Source organism: Epinephelus lanceolatus, chromosome 9 (assembly GCF_041903045.1).
Source record: "Epinephelus lanceolatus isolate andai-2023 chromosome 9, ASM4190304v1, whole genome shotgun sequence".
In the NCBI taxonomy this organism is placed as follows: Eukaryota; Metazoa; Chordata; class Actinopteri; order Perciformes; family Serranidae; genus Epinephelus; species Epinephelus lanceolatus.
Genome location: NC_135742.1, coordinates 9,462,274 through 9,482,912, shown reverse-complemented (window position 1 = coordinate 9,482,912; position 20,639 = coordinate 9,462,274). Strand labels below are relative to the sequence as shown.

Sequence of the window (20,639 nt, the reverse complement as noted above, 5' to 3'; positions counted from 1 at the left end):
TGACACACAAGTGGATTTTTATGTGCTTCGTAAACATGTTTTATGCAGTTCAAGAAACGGTGCCTCAGATGTCTCGGGACTCGTGTAAAATGCTTCAGCTGGCAGCTCTGCAGCATTCAGATTAATATTAAACAGGAGTATGGGAGAGTTCATAAGTTTGGGAAGGTGGAAGGAGAAATTGAAAGATGACTTGTTTAAAACTCCAAGGAAAACAGACTAACTTTTGCCTCTTTTTAAGCTGCAGTTTTGGCATAAAATTTCTTGGATGCGGGTCAAAACCTGAATGAGTGGAAGTGAATTCATGACAGCAAGTTATTGGCAGGATTAGCCTCAACGGGGTTAGTCGAGTTCATGTTGTAAACGGTTTCAGGATGGTGTTTATGTGGGAACAGGAAAGTCCTTATTAAGCTGTTGTCGTGACGCAGCAGCAGGTAGCAGATCCAGCACGGCGAGGGTGTCAAACCAGTTGATGACATGTCACACAGCCAATTCGATGATGCCAGGAATCTGTAAACAGAATAAAACGTTATGACAGATTTAACAGTCTGTCAGTGACGTGTTAACATCAAACAGTAGGCGATCATGAAGACAGTGAGTAATGTGCTTCATGAACGAGGGGAAGAATGACTAAATCCTGTTGTAATGAAAATGTCGAGATAACACAGATGATGACTTCATGTGCGAAAGTACAGTATGTACAGGAGAATAAACGAGGGAGAGGCGCTTCAAACGTAGCTTTCATTTCGTTCTCCGGGCTGCACAAGCTTCCAATCAGATGACGCATAGCCACGTTGAAAACTTTGATTTTATTTTAGTTGAATGTAAATAATGTCTTGGCACACACTCCGGCTCTGAGAGGCAGCGAGGAAGGAGAGAAGGAAAAAAAAGGGGCGACCACATATAAGAAAATCCATGGGAGAAAAGTATGCCTTTATCTTTTAATAAACCGTAAAGCCAGGAGGCAACATGAAATTACAGCATAATAGCAGTGGAGAGTCTTCTGAAGACTTAATTGCCTTAATTATAGCAGTGCGGAGAGAAAGAGAGAGAGAGAGAGAGAGAGGAAAGGAAAGCATGAAGAGGAGGAGGAGGAGAGAAAGGAGGGAAGCAGAGGAGAAGAAAGCAGGAGTGATGTGATAGAGGAGCTAGTGCGTGAGCCAGATGTTGCAGGTGTAATCCAGGTGTGTCTGTTTGCATGTGAGCACATAACCTTGTGTTCCTTGTGCATATTTAACAAGTGTTTGCTCATATTTACACATGCATTGTTTTCTGCCTGCATGTGTTGGCGTGTTAATATGAGAAGCCTCAGTCCATGCGAATGATGAAGTGAGCGCTACGCTGAGAAAAAGTCTCTTTCCAGACGAGTGAGAATTTCTCTCCCTCAGATCTTACAAGCTGGCAGGCTTACTTTGGGATGCTAAACATAGCTTTCATTTTCCTCCGTGTCTAGACTGGGTTCTCAGTACTTTCTGCTGCGGTTTCTGTTCACTCAGGGAAGATTGTACCCTAATTCTCATGCCTCCGAGCCAGCGGGAAGTTTGTTTAGCCAGCAGTATTGTGAAGTACCTGTGAAACTGCCCCCAGAGCGCAGTTCAGGTTGAGAGTTTGAGCATGGATGAGTGATCAAGCACTCACGTCGGCGACTAGAGATCACGTTTCAGCTTGGAGAAAAATATTAGCAGTGCATTTATTGTAGGAGCCCAAGTTTAGACTACTATATGTCGGCTTCTCCTATTTCTATCTACCTTGATTTATTGTCGGAGGGATGTTATATAAATTTCAGGTCTTCTAAACTCCCACTTGCCAAATCTGTCTTTGCACACTAATAGCTGAACAGTGACAAGGTTTCTGATTCTTAGAACATGACTGACTAATCAAGGACAACAGATGGGGATGTTTCAGTTATTAGTGTTTATTATTGGTGCACTTTTTATAGATTTTCTAGTTCTTGATTACCTGTTCGTCTCCAGTTGGTAAAGCACTTAGACCGGTTTCTCAAGTAAAAGTGCCAATACAAGAAAGACATACACAAACTTAAAGTCCTGCATTCAGAATCCCACTGAAGTAAGAAAGCAAATTGTATTTAAAGGGACAGTACACACTAAAATCAAAAATGCGTATTTTTCCTCTTACCTGTTGTGCTGTTTATCAGTCTAGATTGTTTTGGTTTGAGTTGACGAGTGTTGGAGATTTCGGCTGTTAAGATGTCTTCCCTTTTTTGAATATAATGCAACTAGATGGAACTCGGCTTGTGGTGCTCAAAGCGACAAAAATTACATTTGAAAAACTCAACAGCAATGTCTCTTTCTGGAAATCATGACCTGGTTACTGATAATCCACAGACTTCCACTTGTTGTGAGCAGTTTCATGTAGGAACTATTTTCTCTCTACCCAACTACACCCGCCAACTGTATCAACACACAGAAGGAACTGTGCATCTACTCACGGACGAGAGGCTCGTGCTCGTAACGGCATGAGTGGCATCCTCCTCGGTTGGGTTGTAACGTTAGCTAGGTGAGCTAGCAGTAGATGCAAGTTTCTTCTGTGTGGTGTTACAGTTGGTTTTGTGGTTTAGTAGACAGAAAATAGTTCCTACATGAAACTGCTCACAACAAGGTCTGTGGTTAAATGGCCGCAGCAAATAATATGTCATGTATTATACATGATATTATAAGATTGATACTGATGCATTAATTACCGTTGGGTCAAAGTCCTGCTCCACAAAGTCATGTATTTATTTTTTAGATAGTTAATACGTTTTTATCATATATTTTGGGCCTCTAAATGTTACAAACCACCTGAGAAGTAAAGAGGGGAACTGTGTCAATGATGTAACTACTAACAAAGGACCCAAACTAGATGCTGCTTTTTGTCCCAAGCTGAGGAGGCTGTGAATCACTGGTTGAAAATGTTAACAATGTGTTGAATGTTACAAGCATAACATATCTTTTTCTCCTTATCTGTAAAGTAACCAGTAACCACAGCTGTCAGGTAAATATTGTGAAAATTAAAGTGGCATAAAATGGCAATACTCAAAGGCAAAGTAGCACTAACCAGTATTGAACTTGAATAAATGTATTTAGTTGCCCTCCATCAAAGCTTACCCTTTATAAGAGTTGCAGGTGTACTGTATACAGCTCAAATCTTATTAACTTCTACAGCCCAAACTCTTCTGTGCGCTCTGATGGCTGAAAAAGCAACACTTGATTTTCTCTCCAAGTTGGGTCTTTATGTTGTATTTGCCCTTGAAATATTGGATTCCTAAAACGATAACATCTGCACGTCTTGATCTCATCTTTAATCATGAATGAGACGATGAGAATGTCATCTCGCATCGACTTCACCCCTGCTAAGCTTAATGAAGAGACGCTCTTGAAATTGCTGTTAGATCTCAATGAAACTGATGAATGAAAGCTTCCAGCTTGTTATTCAGCTTTTTTTTTTTAAGTTTTCAGAAGAGGACTGAATGCTGTCTCAAATTCCTTTCACCGTATCTCCTTACACAGGAGCTCTGCCACTTGACATTCTATAGCCGGTGTAAGTCAGTGAAGTAAACAGTGTTTCCTCACTAAAGTGTTAAGTTTTTAGGAACATGAACAAAGTCCTGAGAGGGATTATCTTATATTACTACAGTCTCAAAGCGAGATCCTTCCTTTGGTGTCCGAAGTTGTAGTTTTTTTTATGGGGTCGGGAAGGAGATGTGTCATGTTTTTTAAGAGAGCCAGTTTGCCTGTGGGTGCATTTTTGTTGTCGTCAGGCAAGTCCCTGCACTGCAGCGCAGGCCTGCCCGAGTGGAGATTCTTTAGGAGGGAGATCTCTTTCTTCTCAAAGCGTCTTACCAAGAGCTATTAATTATTAACTGGGAGAGCTAACATCAAAGGAGCAGACTTGTGCTGAATTAAATGGGGGCTGGAGCCTGGCAGTGTGGAGCTGAGAGAAAAACTGGGTGAGAGGGAAAAGCTGAGCGAGATTTCGCTCCACTTCGCTTTTGAACTTTCCAAGTAAGAAAAAAAAAAAAAAAAAAAAAAAAAGTGAAAGAAGAAAGAAAAGAGCGATGTTAGTTTATGTAAAGGAGGCAGGACGAAAGAGAAAGTTGGAAGAGCTTGTATTTATGGCGCGTCGCTGTTTTAATGTTTCGCTGTTTGACAAGGCTTTCATACACTGCTGGGAAAGATCGAATCAGTTTGCGGGGTTAATTAGTCCTTAATGAGCGATGAAAGTCAGATTCATAAACATCTTGTCTGAGGATTAAACTGAGGGGAAATGTAATTGAGACGTGCCTCACACACTTCAGAGTCATGATGTGTTTATGTTTTCCTCAAGCTGATTTAAAGTTGAATTCCCAGAGTGTGGTACAAATGCCACCTTTTATATCAAAGGCCTTTTGAGAGTTAACTTCTTTTTTTCCTCCTGCTGTGACTTGTCTGTGCTGCAGCAATCCCACCAAAGGTACCTGCAGTGAAGAAGACCCACACGTGTGTTACTAGGAAAAAAAAAAATCAAACACTGTCCATATTTAGTGTCCTTATTGACTCGGTTATTGATTCTGGAGAATGCAAATACCTCTGGTTCTCTTCTTGCTTTGGCGGAAAAAGAAGCCAGCTGCTTTAAACAATAGCAGACTGCCATGTATATTGAGTGGACGCATTGGTAAAGAATTACTTTAGCTACACATGCCACTTCTTGGACAGCTATATTTAATCATTAACCTCCTTCTAAAGACTCGTGGTGCATGCAGGGAGCGGGGAAAATAATATAACAATACTATGGGAAAGGAAAACGGTCGCAAAACTGAATCATATTCTACTTGATGCCACTTGATCAGCTACAGGAGTATAGGAAATAAGCCCTTTGACATGAGGTTTAAAGGGATAGTTCCCCCCAAAACAAAATACATATTATCCTCTTACCTGTAGTGCTATTTATCAGTCTAATTGTTTTGGTGTGAGTTGCTGAGTGATGGAGATGTTGGCTGTGGAGATGTCTGCCTTCACTTGGATATAATGAAACTAGATGGCACTTGACTTGTGGTACTCAAAACGCCAAAACCTTAACCCTAACCCTTAAGATAATCCACAGACCTTTCCGTTTCATGGAGGAACTATTTTCTCTCTACCAAACTACACCTGCGAACCGTATCACCACACAGAAGGAACAGTGCATCTACTCATGGATGAGAAGCTTGTGTTTGTGGCACTGTGCGATGTAAACAATAATGGCGTCCTTGGCTGAGTTGTAATGTTAGCTAACTCAGTGGTGCTAGGTGAGTTAGCAGTACATGCAGGCTTCCTTCTGTGGGGTGATATGATTGGCGGATGTAGTTCTGTAGAAAGAAAATAGTTCCTACATGAATCTTTCTACAACAAGGTCTGCAGCAAGCCCAGTGTGGTCTAATTCCATTATATTCAAGATAAGGCGGACATATCTGCAGCTGATATCTCCAACACTCACACCAAAACTGGGATTTTAGGGTGAACTGTCCCTTTAAAGCAGCAGGAAACAACTAACTAAAGCTGCAAAGTTGCCCAATCATCTTTGCTGCAACTGCAGGTAAATAATTTGATACATCAGGTCTTGCTAAACAAACTGTTTTGACAAAGAGGAAGAGTAGTTACAAGTGGTGCTGAAATTATTTGTCAATTGACACAAAAGTAATTGATAATAATTTAGATGAGGTCTATTTTTAAAGTAAATTCGACATTTGGTGTTTTATATCATTAAGAATTGAGAATCTTTGGGTTTTGGGCCGTTGGTCAGTCAAACCAAGACCTCACTTTGAGCTCACAGGACTTAGGGTGGCTATTTGTTTTCAGTTTACGCACCCAAACAATCAACAGATTAATAGATAATAAAGTTGCAGCACTCATCACAAATTACAACTAAGAAGCAAGGTCATTACAGACACACGGATGACTGACAAATCAAAGGAAGGTAGTAGTTAATATAAAGAGAAACAGATGCTTTCATACCAAGGACAAACGGCCACTGAATGTATGCAAGTATGAAAAGGATGTCAGTCATGTGCTGTGACCTTCACAGCCACAAGAGCCCATTGAAAGTTTTTCAGCTAGCACATTTTGGACTGATATGTTAGCTCTTGTTCACACATACACGGGGACATTTGAAAACGTAGCTTTTTCTTTGTGTTTTGGTCTTTTGTCCATGTGCAAACTGCGTTTTAGGTCACTGAAAACTGAGCTTCTGTAGAACTTGGTCCAGGATTTCAGAAACTCTGTTTTCAGTGTTGCTGTGTAGCATAGGTGTAGATTTCGTAGGGGACGCAGGGGACATGTTCCCCTCAATATTTAGAACATGTGCATCTGCTTCCCCAATAAACACATGAAATTAGCAGACAAAATTTAAGAGATTTGCACCAAAAATTGATGTAGAAAGGGTAGATTTATGCATAAAAATGACCAGAATTAAGGAAATTAGGTGTTTGATGATGAAGATTTTCTGGCAGAGCACCCAAAACCCCCAATTTCATATGTGCTCCCCCAAATTGTTGGAATGGAATATATGCTCTTGATGTGTAGACAGGGAAAACTTGGCTTGGAACATCAGAGTGTGCGCTGTTATCTCTTTTGTGAGGCGTCACAGATGAGGCGACATTTTGTGCAATGGCTGACATGGACAAAATAGTGCTGGCTCTAACATTTCTAACAGGACTTCTTACACGTTTACACATAAAAGTACAGTTACTCTTCCACTATGTTAAGGAACAGAGGTGTCAGAATGTGCCACAGAGGTCTCCGCTCTAGTGTAATGGCTTATTTCAGACCTCTGATTGGCCAACATCTTCCTCTTACTCTTCTTCGCATGGCTTTAGGGTTAGGGTTACATCTTCGCTTGTTGGTTTGGCATGTTAACAGCGCTTCAGTTGTGTTTTGCGTTTTCATTGGGCAGATTTTTTTATATAACTGCTTGTGTGGATGGCAGTTTTTTTTGGAGAACAAAGGAGGGAAAAACCCTGTTTTCTAAAATACCCACGTCCGTTTGGACCAGGCTTTAGACAGCGCTCTGCACCACCATAATCAAAACACCAAATGACGGAGTAACATTTGGATGCTGCTCATCCCTACAGTAGAGTTCCTCACACTTGGAGGATTGATGCCAAGGAGCAGGGAAGCTGTCCTGGTGGCTAATGGGGGAGTTTTTCTGTATACTCTTTGGTATATCACAGGTTAACAAGTGTTTGCAGTGGTGATTTGATCAGTTTTAAAATCCCTTCCTTTCTTCCTGTTTGAGCAAAAGATGCATAAACTTGCTCAACATCCCATCGCTGGATGTTGTTACCTCAGAAATCATCGTGATGTGTTGTGAAAAGAGTTATTGCGCCTCCCCCGCACATACCACTTCTCCCCATCTCCCTCTCTCTGTGTCCTCTGTAAGTGCCTGCTGACTGCAGCGATGACACTCTCCAGCCACTCAGCAGCAGAGTCACAGCACTGTACAGTGTCACTTTGATCTTCATCCCCCCCTCCTTCTCCCCTCCAGTTATGAAGAGCGCTGGCAAGAACCCAAGGGCACTTGATAATACCAGGATATGATCCCAGCCGCGCTATTTTAGATCATGTAGTGCAGACATCAAAACGTTGTCTAAATAGGGCGCCGTGAATCAAGCGGGGTGAGAACGGGTTGTGGGGGGGGGAGCAGGAGTTAAGATAAAGGAACTTTTTTTTTTCCCAGACGAGAGGAAGCCAATTTGGATTCTGCGAGGAGATACTTGGGGTTCTGCAGATCCAAGCGTTTCCTTTATCTTTTGCCTTTAGCAGAAGTCTTCAAAAGACCTCTGTGCTGTGACTTTCCTTGCTCTCAGATGAAAGGAGCTCACATTTTTAGCAGTTGGAAATCCTTGATAACTTTATTCAACTTTCCTGAGCGTACACGGCAGGATTCGGCTCAAATTCAGCTGCAGAGTTGCATCACATGGAGCCAAGCATGCATTAGTTCTTGACACGGGATGCAGCGCTCTTAGTATCTGTCGTATTGTCAGGGTAATGCGGTGCAGATTTACTTTGAGTGATGTCATGATGAGTTCAGAGAAGTGGAGACAGAGACCACATGAGCGTCTTAGCAAATGTTATCAATGGCTTGTATCGGTTTTCTGTCTCTTTTCTTTCTCATTTGCTCATTCTAGATGATGTGCATGTAACACTCAGGCAGAGAACTCCCTCTAGTGGCCTGAACCTGAACGTGTATGCAGTTGACACACTGATCACACATTCCCTTGGCTTTTTTTCTTTGCACTGTTGTTGAATATATCTAATGATTGCTTTTGTTCTGTGTTTACAGGCGAAGAGAGCAGTGCAGCGGGGAGCCACAGCCGTCATCTTTGATGTGTCGGAGAATCCGGATGCCATCGACCAGGTTCGTACACACCTAAAATTACCCAGGCATTCACACACTCACATTTCCACAACACTGAAACTGTCTAATCTGTATCACTCTGTCTGTGAAAGCCGCTCCGCTTTTCACTTCTGAAGAAAGCTCAGCAGCATGCCCTGCCCCTCTGACTGGCGGTGTGTGTGTGTGTGTGTGTGTGCTGTTTGTACAAACAATGATCTTTCTATCTTTAGTTCTGTTCAAAAGCATGTGGATCAGCCGCGCTTATTCAACCATTCTGGGCCTTTGAGCTCTCCAACTTGTGTGTGGAGGAGTGCACGGCGCTCTAAGAGAACTGAAAATGGATATCCAGGTTCAGCTTTCACTAGACCATGACCGAACTCTGTTGAGCTCATAATTGCACAGGTAGCACACATTACCTCATCCCCTGAGACTATGGGTCTGTCTCTGAATGCACATTTGGGGGAGCACATTGGGCTACAGTAAGAACAAAGTGTATTTCTTGTCACACACAGCCAGACACTCACATTCCTCCTCCTTCTTCTTCTTCTTCCACTCTTTCTTACTCCCATGCTGTTAAGAGGTATAATACACGAGTTGCTCCTCTGGGTGCCTTTGTCGCAAGAATTCTCCTGTGGTATTCATCTTCGCCACACCAGGTCTGGACTTGCAGGTTTTTCTTTTTTTTTTCCTCCCTCCTCGCCTCCTCTTCTCTGCTGCTGGGTCGTAAAGCGCGTAGCTGAGAGATAAAAGGGATTGCGCGCAGACCACATGAAAGGCAGCGCTGGGCGGCTGTGTTAAATTCCCCCGAGAGGCTTTTCCAGTCAGAGCGGCCCGATCAGCAGAGACAGGACCCACAAGGCCGTGGGGCAGGGAGGAGGAGCTTAGGGAGAATTAAGGTCCTTGGGCTGAAATTAGGAGAGAAGCTTTATGAAGTTAATGTGCTTGACCTTCTTTTCCTCTCAAAACACATCGAGGTTTTGTTTGGGGAAAAGTTAACAGAAATCCAAACTTTTTTTCTTTAAAGTTTACTACAGGACTTAAACTTTTTAAAGGTGTATTGTTTGTCTGAGGCCAGATTGAGTCTTGGTGGAGTCATTTCTCAAAGTGGGAGCGACGCAGCAGAATGAAGCGAGAGATCAAACGTTTCAGAGTCTATACTTTGAAACCAGAACATACAGTATTTCACTGGAGAACATGACGGCAGCAGAAGAAATAGAAATGCGAATATCCTCGGTATTTCCCTTGGGCTTTTCAAATTACAGATTCCAACCAGCAGACGAGAGGGGAGAACGGAGAGGGAGAGGAGGAGTAAAGGAGTATGTAAACTGACTCAAAAGCCAGAACATACTCTTCATTGACTGTTTCCCCCGGCTCCTTCTGGCAATGCTGCGACCGCAGTTTCCATGTCTTGAGCCTAGAGGTCATTTTCCCTAGTTGGTAGAAGAGAAGTTCATGCCTTGTACACTCAGATAGTTCACACGCATTAGGGCAGTGGCTCCCAAACTTCTCTCTCAAAGTCCTCTAAAAGTTAAACTATGTCTACTTGTGACCTCTCATCAGGCGTTGCTTTTGTTGATCAGTTGTGAGCACTTTAACCACAAAGTGATGTTTACATTATTGTGAGAAATGAGAAAAATCCAAGTCATGTTAGTAAGAAATCGCCTGTTAAGTAAAAGCTCACCCCAGAATCAAAAAGACATATTTTCCCTTTACCTGTAGTGCTGTTTATCAGTCTAGATGGTTTTGGTGTGAGTTGCAGAGTGTTGAAGATATCACCCTTAGGGATGTCTGCCTTCTCTCCAGTATAAAGGAACTAGATGGCACTCGGCTTGTGGTGCTCAGAGTGCCAAAAAAATACATTTTGAAAACCTCAGCAGCAACGTCTCTTTCCAGAAATCATGACCCAGTTACTCGAGATAATCCACAGACCTTGTTGTGTGCAGTTTTATGTAGGAACTATTTTCTTTCCCCTATCAAAGTGCAGAAGAGAGCGTGCATCTACTTGTACACTAGAGACTTGTGCTCGTGACAGTGCGGGATGTAAACCTTAACGGCGTCGTAAAGGACTGAGCTGTAATATTAGTTAGCTCAGTGGTGCTAGCTGAGCTAGCAGTAGATGCACTCTTTCTTCTGCACAGTGATTCGGTTCGCAAGTGTATTTCAGTGGAAAGAAAATAGTGTCTGCAGGAAACTCCTCACAGCAAGGTCTGTGGATTATCTTGAGTAAGTGGGTCATGATTTCTGGAAAGAGACATTACTGTTGAGTTTGAATGTGTAGTTTGGTGATAAGTGCACCAGGAGTCAAGTGCCATCTAGTTCCATTATATTGGAGAGAAGGCAGACATCTCCATGGCTCACCAAAACAATCTACACAGATAAATAGCACTACAGGTCAGAGGAAATATATGTATTTTGTTTTGGGGTGAACTGTCCCTTTAACATCGCATGGCTGACACCATCACATTTTAAATAAAAGTGTTCGGCTTTTAAAAGTGAACTCTTTTCCCTCAACATGCAGGATTATTTTTTTTATTATTCTCTAAGTGCCTTTTTGTTTGCAATTGGTTTGGACCTTGACTCCAACTTTGTTCATTGAGTGTGACCCTTTTTTTTTTATTTCATTTTGATTCATTTATGCTCAACCATGTTTTTCTTTCGTCCTTTTTTTGTGTTACATGTGAATGTTTAAGCAGTTGTAAGAGATAAAACTATTCAACAGGTTACAAGAGTCAGATTTTTCTTTTTACTTTTGTGTTTAAGAACCATCCTTTTCTTGTTTTGTAGATACCACTACATCACGGTGTGACTTTGACCTAAGCATATCAGGAGTGAATCAGTATGAGTTTTTGAAAGCTGTTTCTTTTTTTATTTTTTTTAATTGTTATTTAATGTTCAATTTTTTCAGATAAAACATTCCCTGACATAGGGAATGTTAAAGTTTATATATTAAAAAGCAAAACAATAAGAGGTAAACTATATACCTATGTATATAATCATGAAAAACATAAATAAATGAACAACAAACTAATAATTACAAGGGGGGTTGCATTTACAACCGAGCAGGTGTAGTTACAGAGGAACACAACAATGGCATTTTGAGTGATATTCCATTATCATACAATCTATTACAACAACCCATTCTATTCCATTAGATCCCCAGATATAGTGTAACTCGAGTCCACCTTACTGTAACAGTGTCCATTTTCAGTTGCAGACTTGCCAGGCTTGTCATTCGTATCATGTTCTACCATTCTGAGTCTCTGCATCCACTGGATCATAGTTTTTGGGATCACATCTTTCCAGTTCACTGTCATCATTTTCTTGGCAGTCAGTAAGAGTATCCTCAGTGTATACCTCTGATCCACGCGATATTTCTTTAGGTGTAACTCCTAACAGAAATATAGGCATTCATTGTGTTTAAATAGAACTTTAAAGCCCAAAAAACAAAAACATACATACTAATTATTTTCTGCAGACTTGAAAATTGGAACATTTTGAAAAATATAATAAAAAAACAAAAAATTTAGTTACATACATCTGAATTCTAAAGGAGTACTCCACTGCTTATTAGGCTATTGTACTTCCCCTTGTTTTTTTAAACAGACTGGTCAAAATGGAAGCAGCAGAAACTTAAAAAAAACACTGAATCCTACATTTCCCATAATGCCACAGAAGACATTGTGCTAGTTTTCACAGAATGACATCACGTGACAAGTAAACTGAACTTTATCTGTGAAATCAGTGTAACCAAAGGGTCATTATTCACCAGCTCAATACGTATAATTTTGCTATGTTTGAGAACATTTGTGTTTGATGTATTTTTTTTCTCTCCTCTTCTCAGCTCAACCAGGTCGCAGAGGATCCACTGAAGCGGCCGGTGGTTTACGTGAAGGGCAATGACGCCGTTAAGTTGATGAACATCGTCAACAAGCAGAAAGTGGCTCGTGCTCGGATACAACACAGACCACCGAGGGTAAGCGCACATGCCAAAACCCAAAACCACACTCAGTGGAGATGACGTTCATATGTGTGTGAGTGAGTGTGAGACTAATCTAAGGCACATGTGAGGAACATGAGGAAGAGGTGAACATGTTTGTGAGGCCCACGCACCAAACAGTACTGAGAAGTTTTTTAGATGTGAAGACAAATGAAAATTCCAGCTGTGAAATCTGACCCTTTTCCTTTCTTCTCTGCTCTCCGCTGCCCCGAGGCCGAGGACTTTTTTTCCGCAGCGCTGTGGGAGATTAATATCAGCCATTCAAAGAGCTGTTTGTTTGCTTGGAATATTTGATAAGAGGACCAGCACACTTTGAGGTCAAATAACTTGACATAATGAAAGCCCGAGAGAAAGGACTGTCCGATAAGAGACATTTTTCTGATGGAGAATAAAACAATCTGGCCATTCTGTGGGAGTTCTGAGCAGCTCTTTGGGTGCTGAATTTATTGGAAATGATCATCCTCTTAAGTCAGCCAACTCCTCCATAGAAAAAGCAAAGAAATCAAATCTGCTCTTTTTCTGTTCTTGAACTCTGCAGCAGGGTCGCAACTAATGATTCTCATTATCAATTAGTCCAAGCCTTTTGTGTCATTTAATAATTAATGGTTTAGTTTGTTTAATGGCAAAAAGCAGTGAAGGAAAATGCTCAACATGGTTTTCTAGAACCAAAGGTGACATATTCAAATTGCTTTTTTCAACCAACCAACAGTCAAAAACCCAAAGTTATTCAATAATGATATAAAACAGAGACAAACTGCAAACCCTCCCATTTGAGAAACTGGAACCACTTACCATTTTTCATGCTTGAAAAACAACAAATCATTTTCTGTAGATCAGCTTATATGTTAAGACCCTAACACACCAAGCTGAGAGCTAGCAATGACGAAGGCCCCCTGCCACGTTGCCTAACGTCACCATGTCTCATCGAAAAAGTTGCACATGAACACATCGCAAGGCCTACAGCTGATGGCCAACCAACACATACATTCTGTGCCTGCATGAGAGAAAATAACTGTCCACACTAGCAGCGACAGTAGTGTGTAATCGTAATTCAAAAGGGAAACCAGAACACTGTCTTGATGCTAGTTAGCCAGTTAGCACTTTAACAACACAATCCAGTGTTGAAAGAACAGAGCAGCTTTGCTGTGCGCCACTGAACAAAAACACTGACATTTACAAAATGTTGCTGCTAAAGAGCTCAGTGGCTAAAGAAAAATAATCTGAACTTATGTAACAAGTTTGTTTTGGTCTCATTGCCTCTTGACTTTACCTCTTTGTTTACGTTCCTCACTTCTCTTCTTGTGCGCCAAGCTGAACTGCCAATAAGACTGATTTCTTTTACGTATTGGGCTCTGCCGTTACTGATTCAATGTGCTAAACCTGCCGAAAAAGCCAACAGGGACCAACGAGGTGCAACGGTACGGGAAACACATACTGACAGGGGACAGCCCAACATTGACCAGTGGCTGACTGCCAGCTTGGTGTGTCAGGGTATTTAAAGGAACACTTCTGCCCCCCAAATGACCACTAGTATATCATTACTCAGACTGAGTGACTGATACACAAATGGTCATTTTCAGGGGTGAAGTATTCCTTAAACAAACCAATGATTTTTAGCTCCAGTCTGCAGGATGGTCTCATTTGAGAGAGATGCAGCACTTACCTGAGTAAATTACTAAAGTACTAAAGTAGTCCTAAAGGGGAAAATGATTCTGAGATGGAAATGAAGTGCATGAATAATGAACTGTGTACTATTTATTCCACCAAGCACCATCAAGTTATGTGTGAAAATCCCATTTTTGATTTAATTGCATAATGATGAGTCGAATGAGTCACATCAGTGAGTGCTCTGATCTGCTGAGGAGCTGACAAAGCTATAATCAAATATCCTGAATAGAAAATGCAACTGTTTTCAGGCAGAATAACCCTGTTAATAACCCCTGTAAACAGCTGGATGTGAAGATTATTTGACAAAATCTGTGTTTCTCTTGCTCTCCTTTTCCACAGCAGCCCACAGAATATTTTGACATGGGCATCTTCCTGGCTTTCTTCGTGGTGGTGTCGCTGGTGTGCCTCATTCTGCTTATCAAGATCAAACTCAAGCAAAGGAGAAGCCAGGTTAGTATCTCAACACACACTCGTCACTATTAGAACCGAAACAACCTCAGCAACTTTATTTATTAACCGCAGTTTGAGTCACACAGGACTAAAAGTGATGTGTGTCTCTTACACAAAAACACACCCAAATCATGACGCCGTGCCTTGTTTTTCCAGTCGACTCGACTTCACTTGGAGTTGCAGGCATTGAGTCAGGCGACAGTAGCGTTGCTGTTGATTGATTCCTCTCGTGTGTTGACAAAAAGCTCTCAGTGGAGGCTTATGTCGGGCGCATGAATCAGGATTAGCATTTAATTAATGCAGATGAGAGGTTGGAGCCAAACACAGAAAGATGTCATGACAGAACAGAAAACCTGTAGCGGCATCCGTTAAGACAGGTGTAATCCTGCCAGCACATGTGTGTCTGTGTGTGTGTCAGACTTGTACTTGCTACATTGTAAGGACTGAAACAGTAACTTACAGAGTGAGGACATTTTTGGAAAGTGAGGACATTTTGGTGGGTTATCACTTAAGACGTGGTTTCAAGGTTTAGGTTAGGATTAGGGGGTAGGGTGGGGTTGGGATTAGGCATTTAGTTGTGATGGTTAAAGTCTGGGTAAAGTAAAAACAGTGATTTGTTTCTGATAACATTACATGTTGGAAAATAGTTGTTGAAAACATGAAAAGACTGTGAACTGTCTTGTACTAAACTGTGGACTTAGTGAAACTGTCTGTGACAGTTTTTCTGTGACCAGGGTTTTGGGGGGGGCAGGACTGAAATCATGGCTTGATGATGCACTGGAGCCATCCTTAACATAACCCGTCCCCTACTATATAAACCTACGATACCATTAATGTCACAAAGCATAGCGTTGTTCTTATTTGATTAGCCCACTGGGAAGCTACTTTCCACAAGCTCCCCTAATGCTGTTAGTCTACTAAATACATGAATAAAAATATTTATCAAATGCCATAATCATATGAACTCAAGCAAAAATAGCCGTCACTAACACATTTTTGGGTCAGTTAGAATCAGCTACCGTGCCCTGCCTGCTAGCAGCTACTGCTCACTGCTGTGGGTCTGTGCTAACATAAACTGCTGAACAAGAGGCTGTTGCCGTGCTGCAGCTCTCTCGTTCTTTGGTTAGGAGGGTGCATGCTGTGCTACCGTAGACTACATGTGCTACTAGGTTCGCTGCTAACAAGAGTCTGTCGCTTCACAGTAGCTAGTTCTCTGGCTCGGGTATGTGTGTGCATTGTACTACTGGGTTAGCTGCTAAGGCGGGTGTGTAGCTGCAGTGCGGCTCGTGTTTCGGCTCCAGGTTTCTGAATGTTATTGTGCTACTGGGTTAGCTGCTAATAAGAGTATGTCGCTGCATGGTGGCTTGGTTTTTGGCTCAGGGTTTCTGAATGTTGTTGTGCTACTGATTAGCTGCTCATAAGAGTCTGTAGCTGTGCAAAGGCTCAATGTTTGTTTCAGGTCCTTCAGCAGACATGCCCCTACCATCTCACGAGTAGAGAATACTGCTAATTTTTTCACGATTTTGAAACCTAGTTTTTATATACTTATACTACTTATATTTTTCTGTGGTGTGACAGACTCATTACACATATTTGTTTTTGCTTTACCTGGACTTAAAGGTTAGGGTAAGGGACTGGGGAATGCATACTGTCAGTGAGGGTCCTCATTGAGATACAAGGACAGGAATGTGTGTGTGTGTGTGTGTGTGTGTGTGACTTTCTTTCTGTGTGTGGGTGTATAATGGGTGTGTATGTGTGTATCACAGCAGCAGATGACTTGGTCGTGACTTCCTTTGGTGGTTAATTAAAAGAACAGCTCACACCAGGGGCACATTTGTCACATGTATCAACCTTTCCTTCCTGAAATGTGAAAAATTAATGAACTTCTTGTGGAGTAAATATTGTTAATACAGTGTTAACATTTCCTTTCCAATTTAACTGTAAACATTGGGGAAACATTCAGAATACTTTTGGGTTTAGTGAAGGAATCCTCAAGGGTTTGCCCCCACAAGACTGCAGCTAATTACAAACTAAAAAATAGAGATTTTTAACTTCACATGTTTCATGTTTTGTCAACCCTGTGATGAGAATGGCTTTCATGCCAAAGTTCAGTGCTCTCTTGCCGACCAGGATATCCACGTCCTTAAAAAGTCTACAATTATCTAGTCGTGAGGCAACATAAAGGAAGACACGGTCTCTGGAGAGCCTTTTTTTAAGTTAAGCCTAAGCATAAATAACTCTTTTAAACGAGTGATGCACTGGCGGTTCAGACAGCGGCTGCTATATTTACAATGTCTGCTACACATGTGAAACATTAAGTTTAATCCTAATAAGTGGTTCTGTATGTGTCAACTTATCATTCACCATTTTTTTTTAAAAGAAGAAACATTTTTTAGGCAACACGAAACAAATTAGAGATAAAAAGAGACCAGAGATTCAGAGCCAGAGAGAGTTGCTAATGCATCAGTTAAACACTGCAAAATGATGTACTGTGTCAAGGGGGAAAGTCTCAAATCATGGCAACATCAACCCTCTCTCATTAACAGCTCAGAAGAGCACAGTTCAAAAGTTGCCATCACTGACGTAAAGACATTTAACGGGATGTTTACTGCAAAACATCATCTCTGAGTTGACTCAAATCATAGTTTTGTTATTTTAAGGAGCACTTCACCCACCAAAGACAGTTTTATATCACCCGGTGTTACACTGAATTTGTAAAGAAAACTTTGTTTTTCACATGACTGCAGTAAACCAAGAATACAAAAATAGTTCTTGATGAGCTGAAGTCGACCTCATTTAACAGCAGCAAAACTTTATAAAACATCCATTTACAAACTTTCCCACAACTCGTGCAGTATAATCCAGGTCTCCTTTATCAAGTCATATGATTAATACCAAAACAGACGGTGCTTTCTGACAGGGAACTGAACTAAAATTGAAACTTAGGGTGCTTTCAGACCTAGAGTCGTCTTGCATTGGTCTGAATCAGGGACTTATTTTGTTACAAAGTTGTATAATTGTCTAGAGTTGGTTCGTGTTCTCACGGCAGCATTTACAAGCGGACCAGATCAAATGCCTTGTGCGAGAAAGCTGCTCTTGATTGGTCAGAATTTCCATGTGGGAAAAATCCAGGAAGTAAACAAAACGTTGAAGAAGAGTACACTTGCAAGATAAATGTGACACTTTCTAATGTCACAATGGAGGGACAACTACGCAGGTTGATTTTAGCGCTGCTCATCGTGGACTATATTGCTGTCATTGTTCATTTTAGTCAAACCACTGAGTTTGAAAATGAGACAACCTCTCCAAGAAGGTCTCGGCCCAGTTGTTTTGGTGCACACTCGAGTGCGATTGCTGTGTTCACACCTGCCCAAACGAACTGCACTTAGGGGGCAAATGAACTTGAGTTTGATTGAACCAAACCAAACAGGGCAGGAGTGAAAGCACCCTTAATTATGCTTTCTTTGAAACCAGACTTCATTGACGAAAACAGTGATTTAACCTCGCTGAACATGGGAGCTGCCGGTCTGCCACTGCCATGATTGTAGTTTGTTTATGTTATTGTGGACTAATCCTTTAAAACACAAAAGCTTTTGTCAATGGAATCTGGCTACAAAGAGAGCATAAATAAGTTTCACTTTAGTTCTGTTCCTCATTGGAAACAGTTGTTAATAAACAGATGTTTTGATTAAGTTGTGCAGTTGTTTGACACGGTTGCTTCTGACTGCAATTCATGAAGAATTTTCTTTATTTGATTCATCATTAAATAGAGGCATACAAAGTTTTCTTTATGAATTCAATGTTAACACGTGAAGTATTCCTTTAATGTCTTACTGTGGCTTACATGCTTGTTGACTTTCATGTTTTAAAGTTAAATGTGTCTTATCAAACATGCAGATATTTCCACTGACCCTGTCCCACCTTCCTCCCCACCACAGAGCTCGATGAACAGAATGGCCATCCAAGCCTTGGAGAAGATGGAGACGAGAAAGTTCAAGGCCAAAGGAAAGGGCCAGCGCGAGAGCAGCTGTGGAGCCTCGGATTCGCTGAGCAGCAGCTCCACCTCTGACTGCGCCATCTGTCTGGAAAAGTACATTGATGGGGAGGTAAGAGAAGACACTTTGTCCTTTGATTCGAATTAATAACTTAATCTGTTTTGGGGAATGTCATGTCTACAGGCAAACGATGGTATTAATTGCCATAAACTGTGGCTTGCTATACTAAATAGGCTCTTACAGTGAATACAAAGTTAGACATTTCTTGCTTTGATGAAACCTTGCGTTTATATGCATGTATACCATCTCAAGATTCACCTGTAAGTCAGTCCATATTAACTGGTACCTAACGCATATAAGTGACAATACACTTAAAAGTCTTTTAAAACCTCAACTTGGTGACAAAGTTATACCTCAAAACCAATCAAGTGTCATTGCTTTAGAGTAACAGTTTTCCTGATACGTAGCAGTTCAACAAAAATACAGGAATACCCAGACTCTACGTGCATTAAGTGGACCATCTGTGAGCCAAACCTTTAACTCTGGCAGTGTTTGTGCGGTCATCAACCCACTGAGCTTGTTTTCTTTTCATTACATATTCTGTAGACCTGAAACATAATGCAGTTCTGTGGACAATGGAATGGAAGTTCCCCTGATGTGCTCAGGGACCGCAGTCCCGCGATCTTCTGTGACGTTCTTTCCGGCGCCTTTTAGATGTTTAGCTCAGTCTTTCAGAGCACCTGGAGAGATAACGGTACCCAGAGTGCATTGGGTTGTGATTTTGCTTCCTGTTTTCCCAGTGTGGCCTTCTTTAATCCTTAAAATGAGTCATTGTCAAAATATGTATCCTAATCTTGGACTCTGAGGGTTTACTGTAACAGCATTGCTCATCCTCAACACGGACGCTGCAGGGACAAACCCCTTTGCCCAGGGGGACATAGTTGGTGCATGCGTGAGTGTTTTTTTTGTGGTAATGTGTCTCTTCGGTAAGGAGGAGAAGAAAACACAACAAAGCATGGCGCCAGGATTGCACAGAGGAAGTGGCGATATAAAAGGCTGAATGGCATCAAAGCGCTTTTTGAGCAGTGAACCAAGCAACAAAAGCTTGGGTGGAAAAGAGCTCAAAGATGAGTCACATTAAGCCACAGTGTAAAGTATTTATGGCAGTGAAAGAGCTCTCACTGGAGAAGAATATTATAATTCATATTCATACTGCTCCTGCTGTTGTGTCTTGGAATTCCTCCATGCCAATTCTCCATCTGAATACAAAGTGTTGCATTCTTTTCATATCAATCCTCAAGTGAAAGCCTCTTGTTTGTTTTGTTCCTGAAAGTGGTGACATTGAGCATCAAAGCTGTATTTGTACTGTGGTGTGGCATCTAGTTAAGAGTTTTGTTTGTGGCATCATGTGTAGTTGGCTCCTCAGAGGGAAAAATTTGATTAAGACTGAAAACCATCAAACCTACTGACAGTCCAGTACAACTTTGCTGCCACCTTCTGGACATTCAGCCACTCACCATCACATTTTTATTCACTGTTTAATTTATTTATAATTTTAAAAAAGGCTTATTATACTATTTCATTTTACACCTATCTTATCAGTATATAATATTAGTTTAAAAATATTGAAGGGTTTTAACAAACATTTTTTTTTTTCAAGTGGTGAAATCTGTCTTGGATAAGGTGTTTTCTGGCACTGGGCAATTTTGGAAGCAAAAGAAAAGTGAAAGCAGATCAAAACATATAATAAAACATATTTACTTCGTATAGGTAAACACCCTTTAAAAACACTTTCACCCAAAATTTGAATTATTAAGTTGATACATATAGTTTTAAGTTGGTTGTTTTTTGGTAGCATATAATTTGAATGGGTGTATGTCATAAAGGAATGTCAGAAAAAAATGTCACAGTATAGTATGTCTCATTTATTTGATATGTAGTCCAATCATCTTATTGTATTTATTGTGACTGTATTTGTTGCTGTCTGCATTTTGTTATGACAGTACAGGTTGAATCTAACTATTAAATGTTGTTGTATTTTCTCTTTCAGGAGCTGCGAGTCATACCCTGTGCTCACAGATTTCATAAGAAATGTGTCGACCCCTGGCTACTCCAGCATCACACCTGTCCCCACTGTAGACACAACATCATTGGTAAGTTTGTACACAACCTCTGACTGG

The 20,639-nt window shown here is 41.1% G+C and overlaps 1 protein-coding gene across 2 annotated transcripts in view; it reads left to right on the top strand.

Moving 5' to 3' along the window:
* Positions 1-20,639, top strand: part of znrf3 (zinc and ring finger 3) — a 91,467-nt gene that overhangs the window by 67,079 nt on the left and 3,749 nt on the right. The window contains exons 3-7 of one of the 2 annotated variants that reach the window (XM_033619696.2): positions 8,296-8,370; positions 12,191-12,322; positions 14,357-14,464; positions 18,403-18,570; positions 20,510-20,612. In XM_033619696.2, the coding sequence (XP_033475587.1) occupies positions 8,296-8,370; positions 12,191-12,322; positions 14,357-14,464; positions 18,403-18,570; positions 20,510-20,612 (586 nt within the window). Of the gene's footprint in view, positions 1-8,295; positions 8,371-12,190; positions 12,323-14,353; positions 14,465-18,402; positions 18,571-20,509; positions 20,613-20,639 lie in introns of both variants that reach the window. The other variant, XM_033619695.2, reaches the window with a different exon arrangement.